Source organism: Panthera onca, chromosome D3 (assembly GCF_046562875.1).
Source record: "Panthera onca isolate mPanOnc1 chromosome D3, mPanOnc1 haplotype 2, whole genome shotgun sequence".
Taxonomy (NCBI): domain Eukaryota; kingdom Metazoa; phylum Chordata; class Mammalia; order Carnivora; family Felidae; genus Panthera; species Panthera onca.
This window is the reverse complement of record NC_138350.1, coordinates 5,410,982-5,436,430: the sequence shown is the minus strand read 5'-3', so window position 1 is coordinate 5,436,430 and position 25,449 is coordinate 5,410,982. Positions and strand designations below refer to the sequence as shown.

Here is a 25,449-nt window from a genome sequence, read left to right as displayed (position 1 = left end):
AAAAAAAATAAAGTAAAAGCCAGTATTTAATGTTTCTTTGGATATAGCAGAATGCAAAGAAAATAATGAGTGGTCCAAACGATGAAACAAAAATTTGTTTTTTTGTTTTGTTTTGTTTTGCTTTTGAAAGAGAGCACACACGAGCAGGGGAAGGGCAGAGGGAGAGAGAGGGAGGGAGAGAAACTCTTAGGCAGGCTCCACATTCAGCGTGGAGCCCGACGCAGGGCTTGGCCCCAAGACCCTGGGATCGTGACGAGCGGAAATCAAGGGTCAGATGCTCAACTGACTGAGCCACTCAGGCACCGCTTAACATATTTTTTAAATTTTTTAAAAGTTTGTTTGTTTATTTAGAAAGAGGGGCAAGAAGGGGCAGAGAGAGGGAGACAGAATCCCAAGCAGGCTCCACACTGCCAGCACAGAGCTCGATGTGGGGCTCAAACTCACAAACCATGAGAAGATGACCCAAGCCAAAACCAAAAGTCGGATGCTCAACCAAACTGAGCCACACAGGTGCCCCTTAATATATTTTTTTTAACCACATTACAGCCCACCTTTTAAGTCCATGAACCACATATTCCTAAAGAATCAGAAAGTAGATCAAAAAGCCATCACTCCCCAGTGAGGTGATTACAGTTAAAAGCTCTCCAGAGATGGGTGCAAACCCAGCTTGGGAACTCTCGCCTATTAACCCCTAACTCTTGCCCTATTAACCTCCATGACCCCGCCGGCCAGCTGGCAGCAACCTTAACCCTTTAGAAGTGGGCCAAGCAACAGTGCCAGGCTTCCAGGAAAAAGCTGTCATAAAGCCCAAGAACTTCAGTCCTTAGAAAGTTGCACTGGGGGCGCCTGGGTGGCTCAGTCGGTTAGGTGTCCAACTCCAGCTCAGGTCACCGTCTCGCGGTCGGTGAGCTCGAGCCCCGCGTCGGGCTCTGTGCTGACAGCTCAGTGTCTGCAGCCTGCTTTGCATTCTGTGTCTCCCCCTCTCTCTCAAAAATAAATAAACATTTAAAACAATTAAAAAAAAAAAGAAAGAAAGTTCCACTGGCCCCCGCGAGTGGTTGTAAAACAATCGTGGTTAAACTAAGGCAAAAAATTAACAGCAGCAAAACCATACCAAGGAGAGCAAAGGAAAAGCAACAGGAAGAAGGGAAGGCCACCTAAAAAGGAATTGGTGGGAGCCCACAGGTTCGGCCTGAGGGGCAGGCGGCCCCATCGCAGGCCTCTGCGCACAGCACTGCTCCCGACGGCCAACCTCCATCTGTGTCTCCGCAGTGCCGGCCGGCTGGGCGATTCGGTGATGCCGGGTCCCAAAGAGACTGAATTCTCTACCTAATGTTCACCGTTTCCTGAAGAGAGGCCAGAAACGCCTTCGAGAAAGAGCAGGAGCATTACTGGGGCCGTGTGAAGTCCTCCCGAGTCCGAGGCTAATGAGGTGACCTCGTACGATGACGATGATGTGGCCTGGCCTGTGCTCTGGCTTCTCACAGGGGTTCACGAGTTACTTCCTACACCCAGATTCTCCTCAAGGGCTGCCTTGGGATGCCCCGGCAGGGACGTGTGACAAGGTGGAGGGGAACCCTGACAGCCAGTCTCGGACAGCGCGCCGGGGTCCTCTCTCCGCGGGTCCCGGGTTGGCGCTGAGCTGGAGACCACGGACTCCGGCCGCCGTAACAGCGGCTCACTGGCGCACGGAGGTGCTCAAGTCATTCTCGGAGATTCCTCAGATGTTGTGGCCCCTCTTTCACAGAAGATGGAATTCCGGTTCAGGTGAAGTAGTCCAGCCTAAGCCCCACAGGCAGAAAGTGGCATCACCAGACTCAGGACCCGGGGCTCACACCTCCGTAACCGGAACACCGGGCGGGGAGCTTGGCCCCACGAAACAGCTCCCGCCTGACCCCAGGAGAGAGGGCCAGGAGAGATCTGGAATGCTCCGCGTTGCGTCACTCCCCCACATTTCCCTGGGATTCTGGGCTCCAGGGAGGCGGAGGAGATGCTGGCGGCTGAGACCGCCTGGGTGTCACTCTTATTCCTAACCAGGAAAGAAGGCCCCTGGTTTGTCGACACCCGAGCAGGATGCCAGAGGCGCTCTTCCCATCACAGCTGCCAGCCAGTTACCTCTGACACCCAGGAAGGCAGTGATGGGCGTGTGGCAACTTGGCCACCGTACTGTCTTGCTACTTCTCCTTTTTTCTTTTAATGTTCATTTATTTTTGAGAGAGAAAGAGCACAAGTGGAGGAGGAGCAGTGAGAGAGAGGGAGACACACAGTCCGAAGCGGGCTCCAGGCTCCGAGCCATCAGCACAGAGCCCGACGCGGGGCTCGAACCCACGGACCGTGAGATCGTGACCTGAGCGGAAGTCGGGCGCTTCACCGACCCCGAGCCACCCAGGCGCCCCGTCTTACTGCTTCTAATTGCTTGTCAGTTACGTCCGCTTTCCTGAGATGAACACTGTATCCATCTCAAAACATTAATTCTGCAACCTCCTTTCCCCGGCCCACTGGCCTGGCTTCCTTCCATCTACAGAGACGTTTAATACTAATGGCAGAGGGTGAGCGTGTCTCAGAGGGATGCCTCTCGCAGCAAGGGGTTTCCAGATACTGGCTGGCCCTGAAATCCTCTTGCGGCACAACCTGCAACAGCGTTCCGTGCCCCTCAAACAACTTTGGAAGGTGCTGCCACAGCGCTTCGCCACGAAGGAGTGAGCCGCCACCGAGTGGAAATGCTCTCTAGGACGGTGCGATCTGTGTCTATCGCTCAGTCTCTACGTTATTAAGAGTAATGGATGTTGCAGTTTATCAAATGCTTTCCTGGCATCTATTGAAAGCATCTAAGTGGTTTTTCTCCCCCCCACTTTTTTCTTTTAGCAGATCTCCTAGTAAATAATCGTCTGCTTATGTTTTTGAGACTGGTCCACAACCCAGTACAGTGAACCCTCTGCCCGGTGCCTTTCTGGTGGGACACAGAGAGAGACCCCAAGCAAATAGCTCCTGCCTACAGAAGAAAGGAGGGAAGGGAACATGAAGAAGAGAGTGTGCGTGTGCACACACGCGCACACAAACACAACGGCACACATCTGAAGAGCAGGCTAGGATTTGTGAATTCATGTGTCACACACGGGGCACAGTGAGGACTGGAGGAACCACACATGAATGGGGTCAATCACAGAGGGCTTCCTACAGGAGGTGGCAGGGAAGACTCGGGAACCTCTGGACTTGAGTCCTGCCTCCTATGGAGCCCAAGGGCATGCTTTCCTAGCCCATAATCTTCTCGGCAGTAAAACAAATAATCATGGAGCAGAAGAGCCCTTCAGAGGCACCCAGCTCAGCTTCCTTCATCTGCAGACGGAAACTGAGGTTCAAAGAGGGAAGCTGATTTGCCCAAGGCCACGGGCCACCCCTACAGTCTTCCTTGGCTCCAAGGGGAGGGGAGAGAAACAAAGAGAGCTTTGAGAGCTCAGGCAGAGAGGAAGCAGAGAACCCCCGCTGTGTCATGACTTTCCCTGTAATAAATGTTGCTGTTGCTACCTCGAAGGGGGCTGAGTCAGGAGGCAGCGGGAGTGCTCACTCAGGGGATAGAAGGTAGCGGTGGAGGGCCTGCCGGGAGAAGGGGGAGATCCCGGAACCGCCCTCTCACACACCCAGGTCGACGGGGATGCCCCTACCTTCTTCACCAACACAGACACACTTGGACGGCTTTTCATAGTGATTCCCCTCGCTCGCTCATCCAACAAGTATGGAGATGATACGGGGTTGAAGGCTGTGCCCCCAAAATCCACGTCCTTCTTGGAACCTCAAAATGTGACCTTATCTGGAAACAGGATCTTTACAGATATATTAGCTAAGGTGAGGTCACACTAGACTAGGGGGGCCCTGATCCAATATGACTGGTGTCCTCACAGGAAGAGACCCAGGGTGACACACACACACACACACACACACACACACACACACACACACACGGAAGACAACCACATGGAGACAGAGGCAGAGACGGGAGTCCAGTGTCAAGGAACACCACCGGCAGCCAGGAGGGAGGCCTGGAACAGATTCTCCCTCGGAGCCCCCGGAAGGAAGCAACGTTACCCAAAGCCTAAATGCAGACTTTGTGTCTCCTGAACTAGGAGAGAGCACGTTTCTGTGTTTTGAGCCCCGTGGTGTGCAGTGATTTGTTACCCGGCCCCAGAACTCGAATATGTTTGCCCACAGAGCAGGGGGCTCCGTGAGGCACAGGGGGGGTTCGGTGTGGCCCAGAATCCCTCAAATCACACGGCCCCTTCCTCCCTGCCCCAGTCAACAGGCCTCACCCTCCCAAACGGCTACACCTCCAGAACCCTCCCAAGGCTGCGGCCTCTTCCTAGAAGACACCAAGGACCCCAGCACCTCTGCGGGGCCAGAACAAGAAGCTCGGTGAGGCCCCAGGCACTGTGCCGGGCACACACAATCTCCTGGAAACCTCACGACCAGCCGAGAGGCAGGTGAGCCAACAGAAGCTTGGCGAGAGCCCGTGCCCCGCTTGGTCCCCACCAAGGGCCTCGCTCTGCTCTGCGCCCTGGCTGTCTGCACAGGGCCCCGGCCACCCGCGGGGTTGACTCCTCCTCGCACCCCCCCCCCCCGGCTCCCCCCGGGGCCGCGGCACCTGCCCCTCGGCGGAGCCGGCTCCCACTCACTTTGCAGCTGTGGATGCCAGGGACCCCGGGCAGATGGCATCTGCTCTTTGAAAAGGTATTTGTCTTTCCACTCGCGGAGAGCAAGCAGAGCCATAAAAGGACATGCCCGACGTCAGGCGCACAAATGTTCCGCAGAGACAGATGCCGTTCGCACACAGGGACCGAGCGTGGCCGTTAGCCGCCGGGAGTGCGCTCCCCAAAGAGCACGAGGACCAGCCGGGCCTCTCCCAATTCCCTGGGGGGGGGGGGGAAGCTAGGGGCTCCATAAAGTAAAAGGAACGTGGGATGCAGCCCACAAGTCTCACTTGGGATTCCAAGACAAGCCTGGGTTTGGTTTTTTTGTTTTTTGGGGGGGTTTTTTTCATTGTAATCATTTTTAGGTGCACCATTCACAGACTATTCACAATGGTATGCAAACACCACCACTATTTCAGAACATTTTCATCACCCCAAACAGAAGCTCCATACCCATTAAACACTAACTCCCCATCCCTCCTCCCCCAGACCCCGGTAACCACCACTCTACTTTTTGTCTCTGTGAATTCGCCCATTCTGGACACCTCAGGTAAGGAGAATCACAGGACATTGTCCTTCTGTGACTGGCTTCTTTTACCCCACTTGATGTTTCATCCGTGCTGTAGAAGGGGTCAGTCTCCCTCCTTTTTACGGCTGAATGACACTCCACTGGACAAGCATCCATGTTCGCTCATCCATCAGCTGATGGACACTTGGGGGTCTTTCCACCTTCCGGCCGGTGTACAAACATCTGTTCAAGTCCCTGCTCTCAATGCTTTCGAGCACAGTGACCTATGGGTGCAACCGCCTGGTCATAGGGCAACTCTGTGTTTAACCATTTAAGGAACCGCCAGACTGTCTTCCAGAGCAGCCGCCCCGTTTTACGTTCCCCCTAGCAGGGCGCCAGGGTCCCCATTTCTCCACATCCTCACCAACACCCGTTATGTCCTGTGTTTGGATCACAGCCACGCCTGAGATTTTAAAAGGAGAATTTTAAAGAGTAGCATCTGTTTGCTTCATGCCTGCCGTTCTGTACGGAGCCGCAGAGACCGCGCTGGTCGTAGAGTCAGGGGAAACCCAGTTCTAGTTCCAGCTCTGGTGCTCACCGCTGGGCAACTCCGGACAAGCGCTTCGGTCGCTGCGCGCCTCAGTCATGTCCACTGTAGGAACAGAGCTAACGTGCCAAGTGTCACTTCCCTCTGGAGGCAGGTATTTGCCACGGGAATGGAAGACAGAGTTACGGGATGGCACACAGGTAGTGGGGAAGAGGGGTCGGTGTCCACGTCGTCACTTGATTTATCTTTTACGACAATATATGCAAAGCACTAAATCCTTTTCCCTCCGACCTCTTCTTTCTCTGCCTTCGAACAGAGGAGCCAAATCACAGGGACCAGTAGCAAGATGAAGGAGCAGGAAAAATTCTAGAAGATCTGCTGAGGGTGACCTTGGCGTCACAATAATTACCGGACATGCTCACACACTCGCGCACACACACACACACACTCGCGGCACTCACACCTCATTACAGACTCGAAGTTTGCCCCCCAAAAATCATGTCACCAGATCCAGAGAAGGACATAGGGCAGGAATTTTCATCCCAACTTGTCAGGTGAGGAAATGAAGATCCAGGGAGAGGAAGGAATCCTGCCCAAGGCCGCACAGCACAGCTTAAACAGAGCCTCCGGTCTCCCGGCACAGTCCAGCCACAGCACAAGACGGCCGTGGCCAGTGGTCCCCACACAGGGCCTGGTCCCAGAGCTACTTCGTCCTCATCACGAGCAGTGGCATCTGTCTGTCTCTCTCTCTCTCTCACACACACACTCACACACACACACACACACACACACACACACACACACACACACAGAGACTGAGGTCTCAACTGAGAAGCCCAGGCTGTCCAGGGAACCAAGTTCCAGGAAGGAAACAGGACCCTCTTTCCTCTATGTCAGGGGAAGCATGGAGCCTCGTGGGCCCCCAGCCTGGTATCTCCATAGTGACAGAATCACAGAGGCTGCAGGGCTAAAAATAAAACGTCTACCTCCTGAAACCCCCCCCCCTCCCGCCCCCCGTCTGTGCAGCTCCAGCTGCATGGGGGCTTGTGAAAGCTCGGTGACACTTGGTGACCAACACCTAAGCAGCAAAGAAAGACCCCTGAGCTGTGAAAACAGGTGACAGCACACTCAGGTCACGGGTAACATAAATCACCATCTGTGACACTCCCCTGGAGGAGTCTGCAAAGACTGTCACCCACAGGGTCCTGGACAAACGGACTCCACGTGGGTAAGGGCCAGCAAGCGAACGGTACCCTGCCCTCTGGGCACAAACAAGTGCTCTCTTCATGGCAGGCCTCACGAGGCCCACGTAAGCCTTGCAAGTAAGAAGTGTTTCTTCTCCAACCAACTGCACCGTGGGACCAGCTTGTCCACTTACAAAAAAGTTCACATAACGCTTAGATGCCCAGGTGGGCTCTCAAAATGGGAGAGCCAGAATGCTGGATTCGAGTCCACTGGCTCCGTGTTCTCGGGGAAGTCGCTTTTCCCTCGTGGGCCTCAGGTTTCTCATCCGTACGACGGGGTTACGTGCAGAGGGCTGTGGAAGACCTGGCACAGGAGAGGCGCCCCAAGAACTCAGTCACTCGGCCGTCTGCTGGGTGGTATTTTTGTCAGTAGGCTAGCCTGAGAACCTACCAGTGACCTCCCCACATTAGCTGTTAGCTGGCAGTTCACACACACTGAACCCCCCCCCCCCCCCACTCTCAATCTGTGTGAACTTCCACTAATCACACACACACAGCCTCAGTTTACAATCCAAGCAATCTGCAGCATGGATCACGCCTAGTACGATCTTGACTCTATTACGGCTAATTTTAAAAGGCCTTCAAATGCTCAAATAAAGCACAAAGTATGCGGCTCCTCATTAGCCACCCAGCCTTAGGTTAATAATTAAGCATCCTTAATTGGCAGATATGGAAATGTACAGCACAGCTTCCCAGGCACCGCTGCACACGAAGCTGGCCCCAGCCTGGTCATGGATTTCCTAAAGCAGCTCATAAAGCTAATTCACATCAAAAGTTAATTAGCCTAATGAAGGCAAGTGTGACTTAGTGAATTCCAGACTGACTTTCTGCTCTGACTCAGCCACCCCAGGAGGCTGCCTGCCGATGTCATCCTCCTGGCTTTGATTTCCTGAAGCAATGAAGGAGCAGCCCCGGGGATGGGGATGATGCTTCAGGAGGCCGTGCGACTGGCACTGCTATCAGCGAGGCATCAGCGAGTGCTCTGAAAGCCACCAAGAGGCAGGACCCACGGCCACCCCCTTCTGGAGCTGGCTCTCTGGAACCTCTCTGCCAGGGAGAGAGACTTCCGGCAAGTGGACGTCACAGGTGAGCCCAGATGGGTGGAAGGCCAGGCACCACCGGGCCTCATGCCCCTCACTGGGAAGACAGTGGCATGACAGTCCCCCATGCCACACACAGCTGCATCCACATAGCACCCCTAGAAGGGAGCATCCCTACCCATCGGATGGATACAGAAACCAAGGCACAGAAAGGTCCAATTGTCCAAGGCCACAGCCCTCGGAAAGAGTACAACTCCCGCCTCCGGACCCCCGGGCCCTCCCAGTTCAGCTGTCTTTCACCGTTCCCATCCAGAGTCAACACCTCACTGGCCCGGAATCACAACGCAAGTGTCTCCTTCACCAGATGTATGGATAAACCCATACAGTGGAATATAACTGGCTCAGCCATAAAAAAAAAAAAAAAAAAAAAAAAAAAAAATGCAGTTCTGTCTCAATCTACAACATGGGTCAACTGTCAGGGCACTGTCTTAAGTGAAATAGGCTGGTCACAAAGGGACAGATCCTGTATGATTCTGCTTACGTGAGGCACCCAGAGGAGTCGCGTTCCTAGAGACAGAAAGTAGGATGGTGGGCACCAAGGGCTGGGGAGGGGACCGGGGAGTCAGTGTTTCATGGGCACAAGTCTCTGCTTGGGGAAGGTGAAAGCGATCTGGAGACGGACGGTGGTGGCGGCTGCTTACTGCCACAGAACCGTTCGCTTAAACACGGTTAAGACGGTAAACTTGATATTATATGTATGTTACACACACAAAACAAGGAACGAAGTTCTGACTTTTGTTTCAACGTGAAGGAACATCGAAAACACTATGTTTCTGTGAAAGAAGTCAGACGTGAAAAAGGTCACACACAGGGGCGCCTTGATGGCTCAGTTGATTGAGCGTCCAACTTTGGCTCAGGTCATGTTCTCACAGTTCTTGTCGGGCTCTGTGCTGACAGCTCAGAGCCTGGAGCCTGCTTCCGATCCTGTGTCTCCCTCTCTGCCCTTCCCCCTCTCCCTCTCCCTCTCCCTCTCACTCTCTCTCTCAAAAGTAAATAAACATTAAAAAAAAAAAAAGAAAGAAAAAAAGGAAAGAAAAGAAAAAAAGAAAAGGTCACGCATTGTAGGACTCCTTCTATATGGGACGCCCAGAATAGAAAATCCATAGAGACAGAAAGTAGATTAGTTGTGGCTGGGGGAAGGGGTGGGGTGTTTCCTTCTCAGGTAATAAGAAGGTTCTGGAACCAGACAGAGGTGCTGATTGCACAGCCTTCTGAATGTACTATCTCATACTGAATTGTACACTTCAGAAATGGTTAATTATATGTTCTGTGAATTTCACTTCAATTTACAGAAAGGAAAGGGAAGGAAAGGATATCCTGCGGCCCTTCCTGCCTGCTCCCATGTGCCACACAGGCTGGAATCTCCATTTTCCTTCAGGATCCAAGCCTGAGCATAGCCAGAGGCTTGAAATCCTTCTGGGTTATTCCAAGCACCAGAAAGGATTTCAGTGGAAGCAAGAAAACTCAGGCAAGCAGGTGGGCCAGGCCACCTTCCCCATGTTTCATTCAGAGATTCTGTGAACCCCTTTTCCAAGTTCAGCACGAGGTGAGGCACTCCAAGGAAAGCCAAAACGAGATAACCCGGCCCCTGCCCTGAGCCGCATGGGTGGCTAGGACACCTGGGCCCAAGAATTACCGCAAGGGGGGACAAGCTCCAGGGGTGTATCTCCATCGGGAGCAAGGACCCAAATCTGCCACTCTGGACATACACCTCTAGGCCTTCTGGGAAAAGCAAACCCTCATACCTCTAGGTGAAGGGAGACCCTGATCTGAGCCAGAGGCTCCTGCGTGGACCCACCTCCATCAGCCGCGCTCCTTCCGGCCCAGGGGCCATGGGCCCTTCCACTCTCCCCACTCCCAGGAGCCCGGACACACTAAGGAAGGCAGGTGATGGTGGTGCAGGGAGGAGACACAAAGCCTATGCACCTCCCCTCCTCCTCCTCTACCTGGCTTCCTGCTGCACTCCTAACATGGCCACTCTGGTCCCTTCTCTTTCTCTGATGAGCCACAGAGTGAGGAAAAGGGCAGCAGCAGAGCAGGAAGAGGGGACAGACACAGTCCAAGCTGACCCGGCCTCCGGTGAGAACCCAGGCTGGATGGTTAACGGGTCCTCCCCCTTCCCAACAAGCTCACTCTGAACTGTGCCCTTTTTAAAAAAACTGCCTGCCCCACCCCTGATGAGGGAGCATAAGGCAGGCGGAGGGCAAACCACAAGCTAACAACACCCCCCCCCCCCCCCCCCCGCGGCATATGTGTGAAATTCCTTGGACACTCCTGGCTGCCCAAGAACAAAAGAAAGGGGAAAACCAATGGTTAACTGACAGAGATCACAGTCACACAGGACATGAGTCTCCATCGGTTTACAAACATCTTAGTAAATTACAAGAAAAGGCAATCGTATCAGCAGCCTAATCTCTAGAAACCGGTAGACTCAGTTTCCCGGAGCCCCAATATCAACCTCCCCTCCATAGTGATGTGGGAACAAAGACAAGAAGGAAATGGCAGGTAAAATTAAATTTCCTTATAACCTGCAGCCCCATTGACAAACACTTGAAGCAAATCCAGAGCGTAACATTTCTCCAGGAACCCCCTACTGTCCTACCGTTAATGCCTCACTAGAGGGAAAACAACCGTAGCCTGACAATAGCAAGGCCTCTGGTATCTCAGGAGTTGTTAGCATATCAAAGTCCTTCTGGAGGCCTCCCTTTTTGACTTTATTCCCCAACTTCACAGTATATGAAGCCCCAGCAGGGCTCTTCCTGCCCACGGGTCCTGTCCCTGTGCTTGAATAAAATCACCCGTTTGTACCAAAGACATCTTCAAGAATTCTTTCTTGGCCGTCAGCTCCAGACCACCTCACCATCACCCCAAAACTTCATCACCCCCACACACAGGGGTTGACCAGCCATCACTCTCCTAGGAATGCTGTTCTCATTTGAGGAGGGAAACAAAGCACGAGACATACCCAGTGGCCCAAGGGCCTGCTTCGGGGTCTCTGATCGGGAGCCTCCCAGGTGCACAGCTGGAGACATCAGGGCCCGAATCTGTAAACAGCCATGACCTCAGAGCGTGCTGTCTCAGGGAATCCGCCTAAGTTTGTGGAGCTCTGTGGCCTCTTTGAAAAGCAAAAGCTACATAACAGACAGAAAAGGAATTCTGTTTTTCCCCTCTGGGGAAAAAAAAAAAAAAAAAAAAAGAAGAAGGAAGGAAGGAAGAAAAGAAAAAAGGCGAGAAAAACACATACGGACCCAAAACGAGAAGCCCTCTGCACTGTTCAGACTGAATCAGATCAGGAATACCGATGGGACACAACACCACAGCAAGGGCGTGTAACAGACGTGACTGAACATGAACACGGCTGTGAAGAATCCGGACCTGGCGAGGTCAACAGTGAGCTTCCTCTGCAGTTGGCCCAAGTCACAACCTCTCTGAGTTACGGTGCCCCCATGTGTGAAACAGGGAAGGTGGAAGCTCAGGCTGCCAATTCATGACCCCTCTGAGCCTCAGTTTCCTCACCTGTCAAACGGGCACAGCGGCACTTACGTGGGTCAAATGAGGCACGGTGGGTAAAAGCACCGTGTGTACCGCAGGGTATTATAAAAGGTGGATAAACAAGAAAGGCCCCTTCGCCCCTGGACCCTATAGTCACTGCCTCTCCCAACATGGTCATCAGGCCCTGCGTCACGACCAGCCACTGTGCCAGGCACTAGGTTCAAAGACAAACAAGCCAAGTCCCTCAGCCTGCTGAACAGCTGGGCCAGACCAGGGGTCCCCACTGCGGTTTCGAGAGGGAAGAGCCTTCTCCTGGAGCAGGAATCTCGGTATCTGGAAAAGTCCACAATTAAAGGTCGACCTAACTGGGTACGAGACACGTGCCATTATTAGCCTAAAACCCTCCAAACACCAGTCCTGCAGCTACCAGGCCACCAGGACAAACTTGAGTGAACTGGTTGGCCCAGAATTTATGAGCCAGCCTCCAGTTCACTACTGTGTCCTTGAGTCTCAATTCTGCTCCACGTCCAGCCCTAGGCTCTTAAGGTTTCAGGGAAACAGAAAGTCATTCCTCCACACGGAAAGGTCAAACCCTTGGACTTGGTTTTTTCCAATGCTCCTTCCGGTTCATCCAGTCGTAAGATTCTGAATTCCTTTCTTCCCCCCTGCTGGAAAGTCAGACAGAACATTCCTCAGGAAAGAGACTTTCTAGCCAGGGGAAATAACAGAGGTAAAAAGAAAAATGGGTGTAATAGAGTGCTGTAAGCCTTGGTACCCAGGAGCGCGGGACGGACCGGGCTGGTCAGCAGTCATTATCGTGAACTCACGATGCTACGGTGAGTCACCGGAGGCTGGGAACCGAAATAAAACCAACGTTCTCTAGCACGGCACAGGACGGGAGCTCAGCTGCATACTAATGCAGGGATCTGTTAACCACCTCCCTTGCTACTTCCCTGCAGCAAAGGCACGGGCTTCGGGCCTCGCTGCATCCAACTCCCAATTAATGAGCTCCTTTCCGCACGGGGTTAATACAGACCGTGCTCTGGACCAATTAAACAAGCCACTTCAGAACTTTGCTTCACTGTATTGGAAAATGTCACACACGCAGAGGAAAAATTAGGTCTTGGATTATCCATGTCCCTGGCTAAACCAGGGAGCTTTCAGAACTCTCCAGGCTTTTGTTATTAATGGTGTTTTAGTGTCGGGTTCTCCAACACATCAAACAAATTTCCTTTAAACTAGTAGTTACCGACTGCCACGGGGGAAGGGCTGCGGGCCTCCCACCTCCCAGATGGTTCAACCATAATAAACGTTTGGCCTGTCAGATGCACAACACTGGCGAACTAATTGAAATATGCTGCAAACCCAAAATAAATGTGAAATGATTGTTTCCCTACGCGGTAGCCGCCGAATTGCCTTCGTGTCTGGCCCTGACGAATGCTCCCCACCCGGCTCGGTGAGCCTCGCTGATGTGTGGTTTCCAAAGGACTTAAATGCTTTTTTCCATTGTGATTGCCCAAGAGGGAAAAACTGTAATTGCAGAAAATGTTTGGGTGTTTTTTCCCCCTCTCATGAAAATGCAGTGAAAAGTCAACTCTTACAAAGTGCCAAGAAAAGCAATTAATGGGCCCTCCAGTAGGACAGAGGAGGGGAGTGGACGTGCTATCACGAAACCAGCCTTAGCGGAGCTTCCAGACCTCGGGGAAGCCCTGCCCCTCGGCCAACCTGTGCCCGAGTATTCGCCACTGAAAATGAGAATGGTCACCTTATTTCTACGCCACACACTCCCTCCCCTCACCCGCCTCGAGATGGCCTCAAAAAGGGCTGCACAGGGACAGCAGGGGACAGCTGGCTGCACCTGCTGAGCTGGCCCTCCCTCTACCCCGCCTCACTCAGGGACCCTGGCGCCTGGTAAGCCCCCAGCGGGGGGCTGGATTCTTTTGTGGAATGAGGCCAGGTGAGCCCAGCAGGCTGCAGAGCCTGACTCAGTCCTGGCAGGGCAGCAGTGGGGAAAGAGCTGGCACCCTGCTCCACAGCACAGCCGATGAGTCAGCCAGGCCCTACAGAGGCCGGGGGGGGTGGGGGGGGGGGGGAACCCCCCCCCCCCAGCTGCCCAAAGAGAAAAGGCCGTCCATCCCCACCGTCCATCCCCAGGAACCACCTCTGCAAAGGGAAACAGCCTCAGAGAGAAGAACGAGCAATCATCTGTATTACCTGCGTTCCAGCTCTTAACAGGGCACACGGGGCAAAACGTTTCTGGAAACGTTCCCAGGAGGAACAAGGCCAGGATTTGAAGCCATAGGAAGCCCCACGTTGGCCTGAAACACCTCCCTAAGAGGGTCATTCCTTTGGGTGAAGGACTACCCTCAGCTCCTCTCAGCAGAGAGCAGTTAGAGGGACCTACGTAGGCTTGCTGACCCTCCCTTGTTGGGGGCGGGGTGCCCACAAGCACCTCCAGACAGCAGGCTTGTGGAAAGGAGAGGTGGGTGCACCTTCTGAAAGAGGGCACAGGGGAGCCAAAGGAGGGGACCTATGCCCGAGAACTCGTCCTTTTCAATGGCACCCGAGATAGCAAACACCAGAATCTGCAGCCTTAGCTTCCATTCCCCACGTACGTACTGAGCACCAATGAGGTGCCCTGTGCTAGATGCTGGAGACACGGGGGGGGGGGGGGGGGGGGGCGGATACGATGGCATGAATGGCAGACCAGGTCCCTGCACTGGGGGAGACACGAGGAGAAAAGAATCCCACCGCATGTGTGCCAGACATGAGGAGGAAGAGCCACGTGGGAGCCGACCAGGGGTGGGTGCAAATCTTGGCCCCGCCCAGCTGCTTCTGCGAGCGCAAGCAGGTTACTATACCTCTCTGAGCCCGTTTCCTCTTTCTGTAAAGTTTGGGTAACAGTCCATCCTTATCTCTGAGGAATGCTGTGGCACTCAAGTTGAAAGAAGCCATTGTGGAAGCGCTCTGTATACACAGGTCGTCCTCACTATTCACGGATTCCGTATTTACGAATTCCTTACTAACGTTACCATGTCGTGGTGCTTACGTGGACATTTGCAAACATGCGCAGGCAGGGAAGGATTTTGAGTCATCCAGTGTGTGTGATCCCAGCTGAGGCTGAACAAGGTAACACGCTGCCTTTTGTTTCAGCTCTAGGACTGTAAACGAGTGTCCTTTTTGCTTTCTATTTAGTGCCACGTTTTCTCACATTTTGGTGCTTTTCGTTGTGATTCCACCATGTGAAGTGGCCACGGGCCCAGTGTTGAATCACCAGCCCCCTGTTTCCGAGCAGTGATGGGCCTCACAGAGGAAATACCCATGTTAGATAAGCTTCATTCAGGTGTGAGTGTAACTGCTGTTGGCTGTGTTGTGTTAATGAATAACAGTATCTACTATATTAGGCATCTTTAAACAGAAACATACATAAAACAAGGTGATGCACTGATTGGTGAACCAACGTGTGACCAGAGGCTCACAGGAACCTAGCCTGCCCTTCCCCTAGGGCAGCGGTTCTATGCTCCCTGATGTAGTGTCCGTGACACCTTATAGACGGAATGGCCGGGATTCAGGAGCCTGAACTGTGTGCACAAGCGATGTATGATATATTATGAGTGGAAGTCTTTTGCTCTGCAGGGCTCTCCTTCCCGCAGCCGCAGGTGGGCAGGTCCGTACCCCGCCTACTACATGGCTCTGAGACAGGATCTGCCTCCCGGTCCCCCGAGTCCTGCTGCTGTTTTGGAGACTTTCTGCTCTTGCCCTGCACCCCGACTCCTGACCCCATTCCACAACAGAAAAGCTTTGCGAAGGATGAGGCTTCAGCCAGGAGAGGATGTGAAACTGCTTTTTTCCATGCTCTCCTCCAAGGCCGTTGCTTCGGGTTTTGATTTGTCTGTTACCGGAACCCTGCCTGTTGGTTAATTTTCTTCCCGTCCTCTGGCAAGGGCAGTTGTTAATATGAGTAATGAAAGCAAATGCCAGCTCTCCTCTCCAACAGCGCTCTCTGTGTCTCTGGCCATAAAGCTTCAGCCTGGGTTTGTCATGGTGTTTGCTGGGCTGGGTGTGAGGGAGTCGGCACCCCTTTACCCATTTTACAGGAGAAAGGGCCAACGTGTGAGGCTGCCGCTGTCATCAGCCTTGCTAGTATAAAGAGGGAGCACTGAACTGGCAATCAGAGACCTGGGTCCAGGCTGAAAGAGGGGTGTTGGGCAAGTCACTTCTCTTCTGCTGGCCTCAACTTCTAGTCTTTAACGGGGTGCAACTCTCCCAACTCCAGTGTTCTCAGGCACTCTGTCCAGGGCTAGAGACAGTGTGAAAAGGCATCACTCAACCGCCCCCCCCCCCCCCCCCCCCCCCCCCTTTACCCTCTAGACCAGTCCTCTCCCTTCACACCCACACTTTTCTGGTGTGGCCTTTGTAATTAGACCTTAATCCCACACACCTTCACAGGTGCTGTGGCCATGAAAACTCCACCTATTTGTCAAGGCCTTGTTCAAATCCCACCTCTTCCAGGAAGTCAGCCCTGATTGCCTGACCCAGAAAGGGCATCTCCTCCTCTGTGCCTGCCATTTAAATATCTTTTTTTTCTAAGATTTTTATAAGTAATCTCTACACCCAACGTGGGGCTTGAACCTACCACCGTGAGATCAAGAGTTGCATGCTGTACCACAGAGCCAGCCAGGTGCCCCTGTGCCTGCCATTTAAGCAACAGTTAACACACACAACCTGTGTAACTTGTGGGGTACATCTCCCTAACCACACGGTGACCGGCCTAAGTTTTAGGTGCAATGCTACTTATTGTATTTAACTCACTTTACCTGTCCTGTTTTCCAGAAACCTTTTGTGACTTGCAAAGAATACAGATAGGTTTACACATAAACATACACACAGACACAAAGGAAAGTAGGAATAAATATGCTGACCACGAGGGTAAGTGAATACAATTGCTAGATGGAATAATGCATTGTACACCAAGCATCCTGGAAGCCAAGGAGAAAAGGTAACTGTAAATCAATCGAAAAGACTGCGTGGGCGGTACGGGGAGGGTCAGGTAGAACTGGGTACAAATCAGAGAGCCTTTGGGCAAATCAGTTAATCTCCCTGTGTTTCCATTTCTTTCTCTGAGAAAATGGGGAAGAACACTACTTACTAACCCCCAGGACTAACGAGGAAGCCCGTCACACAGTATGCACACACGTCATGTCTTTCCCCACCTTCCTTCTCGTTGTCAAAGGAAGTGGCAACCTAGTTTCTTGCCGGAGGCAAAGTTTGCCTGGCCCTAGATTCTAAAACAGTTTTCATACAAGACTACGTAGGAAGCCTTGAGCAGAGAGGGGGTCAATGCCCCTGTTCCAGGTTTTGGAGCAAACCAGACTGGGATTTGTCATGGCTCTATTTAACAACATCCCCAGGTACCAGTAGAAGGTTAATAAACATCAACAGAATGAGCTACGGTGAAGCAAAGACCACTTGGCCACATCCGTGTCCCCCTGCACGGGATCCTGGTAAGCTGGTTTCAGAACGGCCGTCTGCCAAGGGGCTGACCTCACGTAAGCAGGGCTGAGAAGAGGCTTGCGAGCACATGACTGCTCGCTCTGACCACCTCCCCTGCCCAGCGCTAAGTCCTCACGAGTGAGATCCTTAGGACCCCTCCATTGCAGGGCACATGGCCCGTGGCATCTTTTCAAAAGCAGCAAGGCAATGATCTTGAAGGACCAGCAGTTTCCTCTTCTAATCTCTACAAACGCTGCACATTCTCCATGAATAGCTCTTCTCAGAGGCCAAGTCGGAAAGACTTAACCGGATGGGATGGTTAGAAGCATCCGCTTGGTTTTAAAACTGGCCTCTAGATAGAGAGGGAGAAAAGTGGATCCCCTGAGAATCTACAAGAAGTCAACTTGGGACGAAAAGGGCTCCTGGCAGCATCCGAGCCAACTCCTCGACCTTCACCCAACATTTTCCTGAGAGCCGACCATGAGCCAGGCACTGGGGGTACAGAGAAAAGCACTCAGCACCACTCCCCCAGGAGCTCAGTCTAAGTGGGGAGGTTGGGGGAGGGGGCGCCTATAAACAGATAACTGCTGTTCCACACCGTGAGTCATACTGGGGTAGCACAAAGGTGGGGGTGATCCCCTTTACCCGGGGAAGGCCTGTAAAGACAAGCCTGGGTCCTGATAAGAGAAATTTGATAAGAGAGAAGGGAAGAGGCAGGGCCCAGATCCTGAGGGGCCCGTACTTGCAGAGGAATTTTCTTTCAGATTCCACAAGGACCAACCAAGAGAAACCAAGTGTCTTAGTTAAGCTCGCACAGACACTGTGGGACAGACAGGCCTGGAACCTTGACCCGTGGAGTCCAATTCTCTGCCCCACTGCCTCCCGCCCACAGTGAGCTGTGGGAGGCCAGAGAGAAGGACCGTCCCACGCTCACCACCCAGAGAACAGCAGAGCTCGTACTGTCCTAGTCATCTGGCGACTCACTCCCTACAAGAAAACAGCCCTACCTAACTCATGGTGTTTCTTTTGCAAAGGGAGAGGGCCGGGCATCTCTTCCGATCAGGGCGTACAGATTCTTAGCAGATGCAAAATAATTTCACTGCAACAGCCCAGGCGTTAGATAGCCTGCCCCCCACCCCCACCCCAGGCAAGCTGGGGTGGGGGCTTCTACTCCATCTAGAAGCTCACTGTGCCCAGGGTGCCAAGCCAGGCCGGAGGAACTGGGAATGAACCAAACTCCACTCCCATCCTCCAGGAGCTCATAAGCCAGCGAGCGGAGATAAGCCAGGCACAAAAAGTAACCGTAAAATAAGGCAGAGCGCGATAAGAGCCACACAAGAGACATAAAATGCAATGACACTTCAGAACAGAGACTGTCCCGCCGGGCGCTTGGGTGCTAGCCCAGGTCCAGATGAAGGAGAGGGGTCTACCCTATCAGCTCCAGGGACTCCCAGGCGGGCGCTGGGGTGAGAGCTGCTAGTGGACCAAGAAAGATGCTCAAATGAGGTCTCCTTTGAAGAATCCCGATTCTGCAGAGGGCGAAGCATGCAGGCCTGAGACTTCGCAGAAGTGCCCCAGCCCCTATGAGGCAGGGAGAGGAGTGTAGGGTGAGGAATCTAGAATTTCGATATAGGGGCAGCAGGTCCACTGAAAGGAGACCGGGCTAGAGGAAAAGCCTTGAAATGACATTTGCGGAGCAAGCACATTGTTTACTTAGAATGTGGATTTGGGGTTTCTTGTGTGGGTGGATTCACACATTATGCGGGAGGCGGGAAGTGTCCCCCTCTCCCCCAAACAGCCAGAGCCCCAGACGAGAAAGGCTGGAAGGGGAAGCTGCCTGCTCTAACACAGCCGGCACGCCAGGTTACAACAGGAAAGGGAGACTCTCAGGATGCAGATGGGCCAGATTTCCCCCCAGCCTAAGGGGGGGATCTGGAGCACCTTCTTCTAAGTTCTGGCCCCTCTCCGAGGGCCACGCCCCGTGCTTAGGCCCCACACAACCCACCGGGCCACAGCCGGCGCTGGAGGGCTGTCCGGCTGGAGGCGGGAAACCGCACAAGGCTGGACAGAGCGCTGTGCCCACCACTTCCTCCCGGCCCCTTCCTGGCCCTTCCTCAAGAGCGCGGGGCCGGCCCGGACAGGCCCGGTGCTGCACACACACCTGCCCCCCGACCGCGGCGACACTTGTCACTGGGGGAGGGGAGTCCTCCGCGCCCCGGCCGCAACCGACGGAAATTCGGCAATTAGCATTTGGGGCCCGACTCCGGAGGGCCGGCGAGTCCCCGGGGGCCGGGCTCCGGGGCGACTTCCTGAGGCAGGGGTCCCCGCGCGCGCCACACCCTCCTCCCCGCGCGGGGCGGCCGGGCCCGGGTCTCCCACTTTCCCCCCCTCCCTCCCCTCCCTCCCTCCTTCCTTCCTTCCCTCCCCGGCGGGCGGGCGAGCGGGCAGCCGGGGCCTCCGGGGTCGCCGCCCCGCGCCCGGCTCTCCGGGGGCCCGCCGCCGGCCCGAGGAGGGTCCCCGGGCCGCGCCGCCTTCCGGCCGGGCCGCGGCGACACTCACCCCGCTCGGCGCGGCCGCGGCTCCGTCCTCTTCGGCCCGCGCTGGGCCGCCGCCGCCGCCGCCGCCTCACGCCGCCGGGGAGGCGCGGGCCCCGCGGCCCCGGCCCGGCCGGCTGCGCCCCGCGGCTCCGCGCGCCGCCGCCGCCGCCGCCGCCGCCGCCAGCTGGCCCCGGGCGAGCGGCCGGGCCCCCGCGGGCATGCTCCCGGGCCGTCGGCGCGGGCGGCGGGCGGGCGGGCGCGCACGTGCTGGCCCCGCGGGTCGCGGCGGACGACGAGGCGGCGGCCGGCGGGGCGCGGGGCCGGGCGCGCCCGCGGACGGGGCTGGACAGCTCTACGCCGCGGCGCCGCCGTGCCCCGCGCGCCCCAGCGGCCGCTGCTGCCCGTGCGCGCCGGGCCCGCCTCGCATTCCCCCACTCGGCGGCGGGCCTGCGCCTCCGTCAGGCCGCGCGGGGAGCGGCGGCGAGTCCCGGCGAGGGGCCGCCCCCGCCCGCCCCGAGGGCCGGGCTCCGCCGGAAGAAACCCGGCAAACTTCGGGGCCGACTCGCGGTCTCCCCGCCGCGGCCTGGGCTCGCCCCCCTCCCTTCTCCGGGGCGTGGGGGTCGGGGTGGGGGGGGGGGTTGCTCGTGGCTCCTCCAACCCCGTCGGCCTTGCCCGTCAGACTTGTAACTGTGCTGGAGGAGCCAAGTGCATTTGCGGAAGGGCACGAGCGGGCTTGCGGCAATCGGCACCCTTAAGTAGCTTTTTTTTTTTTTTTTTTTAAACAATCAAGTTCTTGAGGAGTAAGAGGACAAGTCTAGGGGAACAAAGCGCGTGCGACGTCGTGAAGCACTTGGAATGTTGTGGCCAAACCGGAGGTAGTTAACTGAGGCCCAAACCCAGATGCTGGATACTCCTATCGGCTTAGAGACCCGGTTTGCAGCGCACAGGCAGCCAGTTCTTTTCCTCGACACCGAATACTTTCGCTCTGGGCTAAAAAGATGAAAACGCCCCTTGGTCGTCAGAAAAGGTGGGAGTAGTAACAGCCAGAGGGTACGCCCGCAGCTCCAGCCCACCGACCTCCAAAGAAACTGGAAGAGGGTCAGAAATAGCTTCATCTGATGTTCCCTCCGGGCTGGACTCTCCGGTCGTAAACAAAGAGACCAAGAGGGTAGTGGGTGCAATTTAAAAGGAATCGTGAAGCGTGTATTTAGACTGAGCAAGAATGGACTCGCTTGCCAAGATCTGAAGTCATAGAATTAAATGGGCACACCTAAAACCTAGCTTCCCTATCACCAAGTGTATCACCTTCTGCAGTTGAAAGGAGTGCTTTCCTCTGGAAGGGCAAGTGCTAAAATTAAAGCAGTCCAAGACTCTGTTGAGACAAAGAGAGAGCAAAACCACCAAAGGCTGCTCGTCCCCTTGGTCACTGTCAGAATTGGGGACTAGGCCAGGAAGGCCGTCATTACAGAACTCTCCTTAAAATACCCATTTTATGACCTTATGACAATCCCTCTGAGACAAGAGAGGGTGACCCATCGAACACCGAACTCTCACCTTCCCTCCACCACGATGTGCCTTTGAGACCCACTGAGGAAGATTTTAGGGGCACACGCAGATCTCCAGTGAGGCTCTTTGCCCATCAGCCACTCAGAACTGAGCACCTGCATACCATTGTAACCTTGCCATGATTACACCCAAACCCATAAACTCAGAGGCCTTACTACCATCAAAAAGCAGACCCCATGGTTACCCGGCAGAAATAAATACACTAGCATCGCAAGACAGCTCATATCCACAAATATTTATTGAGTGCCTATATGCAAGAATGAAGACAGGATGGCCGCCGGCTCTCCTGGAGCTTACAGTTCCACCACTCCAGTACTTGCCTAGCTTTAAAGACAGCGGCAAGAAGCACTTGTCTTTGCCCAACCATCAGCAGCACTGGAGGAAGCAAGTTTTTCACATTATATTGGTCACTGTTACAGTGCAATTGTGAATAAGTATCTTTGAAGGTTGTAGTCACAGCAATGACATGGTGTATCATGTCCAGCAAATGCAAATTTATGGCTTGATTCCCCCTATTTGAGAGGCATCTATTGAAATAAAACACACATAAGAAGGAGAAAGCTTCATAACACAGGTCCTAAAAATACTGGTGTAGTTTATTATCAAACTGCCACAGAACTCTTGGCAACAATAATTTCCTGCGAAGTTTGTGCAATATAACTGGTTGAATCAGACCTGTAAACCTCATGACCATAGGCCACACACACTCACTCATGGCTGGTGAGTAGGGTTTACCTGTATGATTCTTAAAGGGCTCTAGGTACACACTTAGTTTTTAAAGCTTCTTAAAGACTCGCAGCACAAGTGGCACTTTAAAATTTAGTGAAAACCGCTTTTGAGATAAAAATTAAAATGACAAAAATGTCTGATTTTACTACAGATGTTAAGTGCAGGATTCAAATTTAAATAGCATTCGGCAAAGCACCTGGCTTTTTAGAGTTAAAAAGGGGAACATGTTTCGGTTGTTTATCGAACTCTCAAATCATAACCTTCATGTGGATCTTCTAGTGGCAGGCACTTCTTCATGTAGTCCTGCTTCACAGGCCATCACCTAATTTACATGTCTAATTACAGAACATTCCAAGGAGCAGTTATTTTGGTTACATTGCCAACACTTTTTTTTTTTTTTTTAAGAAAAATCGCCTATATCAGATAACCCCCAAATCACCTATTTAAGATGCTTCTGAACTTACACTCAATAGGTTACCAGCTTTGTCACTTTAAAAAAAAAAAAAAAAGAACCTTATACCAGAAGATCAAACTCCAAGAAATTTTTTTCTTTATGCAAAAAGGTGGAGAGAACACCTTAGACCACCTAACAAATATCAACCAACCCAAGGTAATTTTTAAGTCAATTGCTGGGGACACAACCTACTTTTCTATTTAAAAAGTGCTAAATCACTACTTCAAATTGAAAGACCTTTTAAACTAGGAATGAATCTCAAATGTACTTTTACTGAAAACTGACTAAGCACCAGGTACTTTACATAATCTTCTTTAAATTGTTAGGAAGTTTCTTATCACTTCATCTTATCTTTCGCTGCCGCTGGCTGCCGAGGCAGGCAGGCCTGAGCCTGGTGGTGACCCAGGTCCACCTGGCTCTCCTGTCCCTTCCGTCCCAGCACGGTGCCCTCCCAGCACGGCCACAGCCACGTTAGCTACCTCTGTTGAGTCAGCTGAATACCTAATGTGCCTCGGGGCTCTGGAAAGGTAGGGGGCAGACCCAAGTGAAAGAGAGAACTCTGTATGCGTTTAAAAAGGCACTCCCACTCGGGTTCTTACTACACTGCAGCTTAGCCCCAGCAGGAACAAAGTGGCTCACCTCCCAGGAACAACAGCTGCTTTCTAAGATTGCCATCTTTGGGGTTCAATTGTTTTTGAGTGTTCCTGTGGGTAAATTAAGCACAAAAAAGGGAAAGATGGCTGAAAGGATTTTCCTTGGTTCTCTTCACAGCTATGAAGAAGAAAAAAAATTTTTTTAATTTTTAAGTAAGTGACTGATACTTCCAATCTATTATACATTTCAAGAATAAAAGCGTACATGTTCTGAGAGTGAGCACAGAAGAGATTTTGAAGGTATTTCATATCTTTCTTGGAATAAGCCAACAGAGACTAAGATAACTCCTTCACAAGATAAAACCATAATCTCTTCTGAAATGGCAATTTCCTATTCTTAAGAAGGTAGTAGACTTTACTTATGATAAAAGTAGGGAACAATGAATATCCTAATTTTCAAGTTAGTTTTTAATATCACGTATAGAACACAAAGGGAATACCATCAGTAAAGTCAATCCCTTAACTGGATTTTGACACAGCTGTACTGGAGCTTGATTAAAATTAACTTTTTCTTTGCTACAACTAGGAGACTTAAAAAAAAAAAAAAAAGGCTAGAAAAAAAATACCACAAATAAAGGCACTTATTCCGTTGATGAATAATTGTGACTAGTTCGAGGTGTTCAACTGGTGGCAGGAGCTGGGATCTAAGGTTCGATTCACGGATAGGAGTAAGAGGGGCATCGGTCAGCCGGCCCCTCCCTGCGGAGACCCCCTCGCTCCCTGCGGAGACGCCCTCCAAGCTGAGAAGGGTGCTCGGCTGGGGCATCAGGCCTGGGGCTCAGCCAGGTAAGCTTTGGTGAAGGGTGCTCAAAGACAGTTTGAGAACCCAGCTCAAAGGCATACGTAGATCCTGGTGGAGTAATGGTCGGCTTGGCTCATAACTATAATATCTATAAGCCGTTAAGAGGTTACATAAGAAGAAAAGACTCAAAAGAACACCAAACTTTAAAACCTGAGCATTGTTAATGGGAATCAATTTGGAAAGTTTAGAATGAATCTATTTATCAACACATACACAAATACGTGGGCACTGGATTCTGACTGGCCACCAAACCAGACCAGCAGTCAGAACACAGACCCACTAGTGCCGATCAGAGCACAGCCTCCGGCCCACGTGCCACCGCCGAGAGCCAAGAGGGACCGCCCAGGCGGTGAGCTGGAGCCCTCCGGCAAGGCCAGAAGAAAGGTCCAAGGCTCCAGCGACACACGTTCCCCATCCGTGAATTAGCAGGGTGGGCTGCCCTGATCTAAACCTGGCGCCCTTACAGCACCTACTGCGGGAGTCGTTTGTGGCCGGAGTCGGGGGGGGGGGGGGGGGGCGGGGGGGGCCGGGTTAAAACTGTCCTTGTGAGGGCTCTGACAACCGAAGCCATGTGCACTGAGAAGCACGGCCGCTCTGACGATCCAGTGGGGCGGCGGCCTGTATTTCATCAAAGTTTTATCCATCGATTTATTGTCACAAGTGGGTCACGGATTCAGAATGATGGGCAGAAAGCTACAGCGCTCCGATTGTTTAACGTTTTCTGAAAAGCACTACATATATGACTAAAGAATTAGAGTATTACAGCTCTCATTTTTCTTTCCTTACAAATAATAAAGTTCAAGGGAAACAAAATGAGTTGTTCATAGTTTTCAAAACTTTCCAATATTCCATCATTTCCAGTATTTCCACTATTACTATTCTAACATTCACTCTAAGACATGTTCCTAACAGGAATTGCATTAGCAATTTTTTTTTTTTTTAAATCTCAACACAACTAAAATCCAGGGAATGCTGCATTTTTCTTTTGCTTTTTGCATTCAGCATGTCTATCATTATGGAAGCTGTTCTTAAGCATTTATTAAAAAAAAAAAGAATCATATTCACAATGTAGAACAAGTATATAAAATTAGTGTGCAAAGTTCATTGTAAAAGGATAACACTATTTGTTTAGAAACAAGCTGCCTCCACTGTTTACATTTCCTTACTATTGATATAAACTGGAGACTTATACTATTTAAAAATAAGACTTTTTAAATAGTAAAATATACAAGAGATTCCTGAGCATAACAAAAATATCTTGAAAATATGTGGCCATTTGAAGTATAAAATAGCAAGTGTAAAGAATAGCATGATTGTAAAACTACTATTTGAAGGCTTATAAACAGTACAAAATAGTTCGCCTTTTCTGAGTGCATAATTATACATTAGTGCAAACAAAAATGTCTCAAAATTTAATGGCTACAAATCTCAGAGATTTGCAGAGGTGCGCAAAACATGAAATTTCTTTAATGTCATTCGAACTGAACCCAGTTCTCGATTAATCCTTTCCAAACGATCTTCCAAGGCTTCCTAAGGGAAAATAACAGGAAACGTTTAATTAGAATTCTACATCAAGTTCACTGGTTCTATAATTACCACCAAATTGACCTTTCTTTTAACAAAAGAACTAGTATAAACATTA

The 25,449-nt window shown here is 52.3% G+C and overlaps 2 protein-coding genes across 17 annotated transcripts in view; both read right to left on the bottom strand.

The window, feature by feature from the left end:
- PITPNM2 (phosphatidylinositol transfer protein membrane associated 2) overlaps positions 1 to 20,185 on the bottom strand; it is a 144,765-nt gene extending 124,580 nt beyond the window's left edge. For 3 of the 10 annotated variants that reach the window (XM_081790644.1, XM_081790642.1, XM_081790641.1), the window contains exon 1: positions 19,626 to 20,183. The gene's annotated coding sequence lies outside the window, so the exon portion shown is untranslated. Of the gene's footprint in view, positions 1 to 19,625 lie in introns of all 10 variants that reach the window. The other 7 variants (XM_081790643.1, XM_081790645.1, XM_081790647.1 and 4 more) reach the window with 5 other exon arrangements.
- A 1,204-nt stretch (positions 20,186 to 21,389) lies between these two features.
- Positions 21,390 to 25,449, bottom strand: part of MPHOSPH9 (M-phase phosphoprotein 9) — a 58,678-nt gene continuing 54,618 nt past the window's right edge. For 6 of the 7 annotated variants that reach the window (XM_078435893.2, XM_078435896.2, XM_078435897.2 and 3 more), the window contains one exon: positions 21,390 to 25,337. In XM_078435893.2, coding sequence (XP_078292019.1) covers positions 25,236 to 25,337 — 102 coding nt within the window. In that variant the 3' untranslated portion in view covers positions 21,390 to 25,235. The remainder of the gene's footprint in view (positions 25,338 to 25,449) is intronic. The other variant, XR_013551397.2, reaches the window with a different exon arrangement.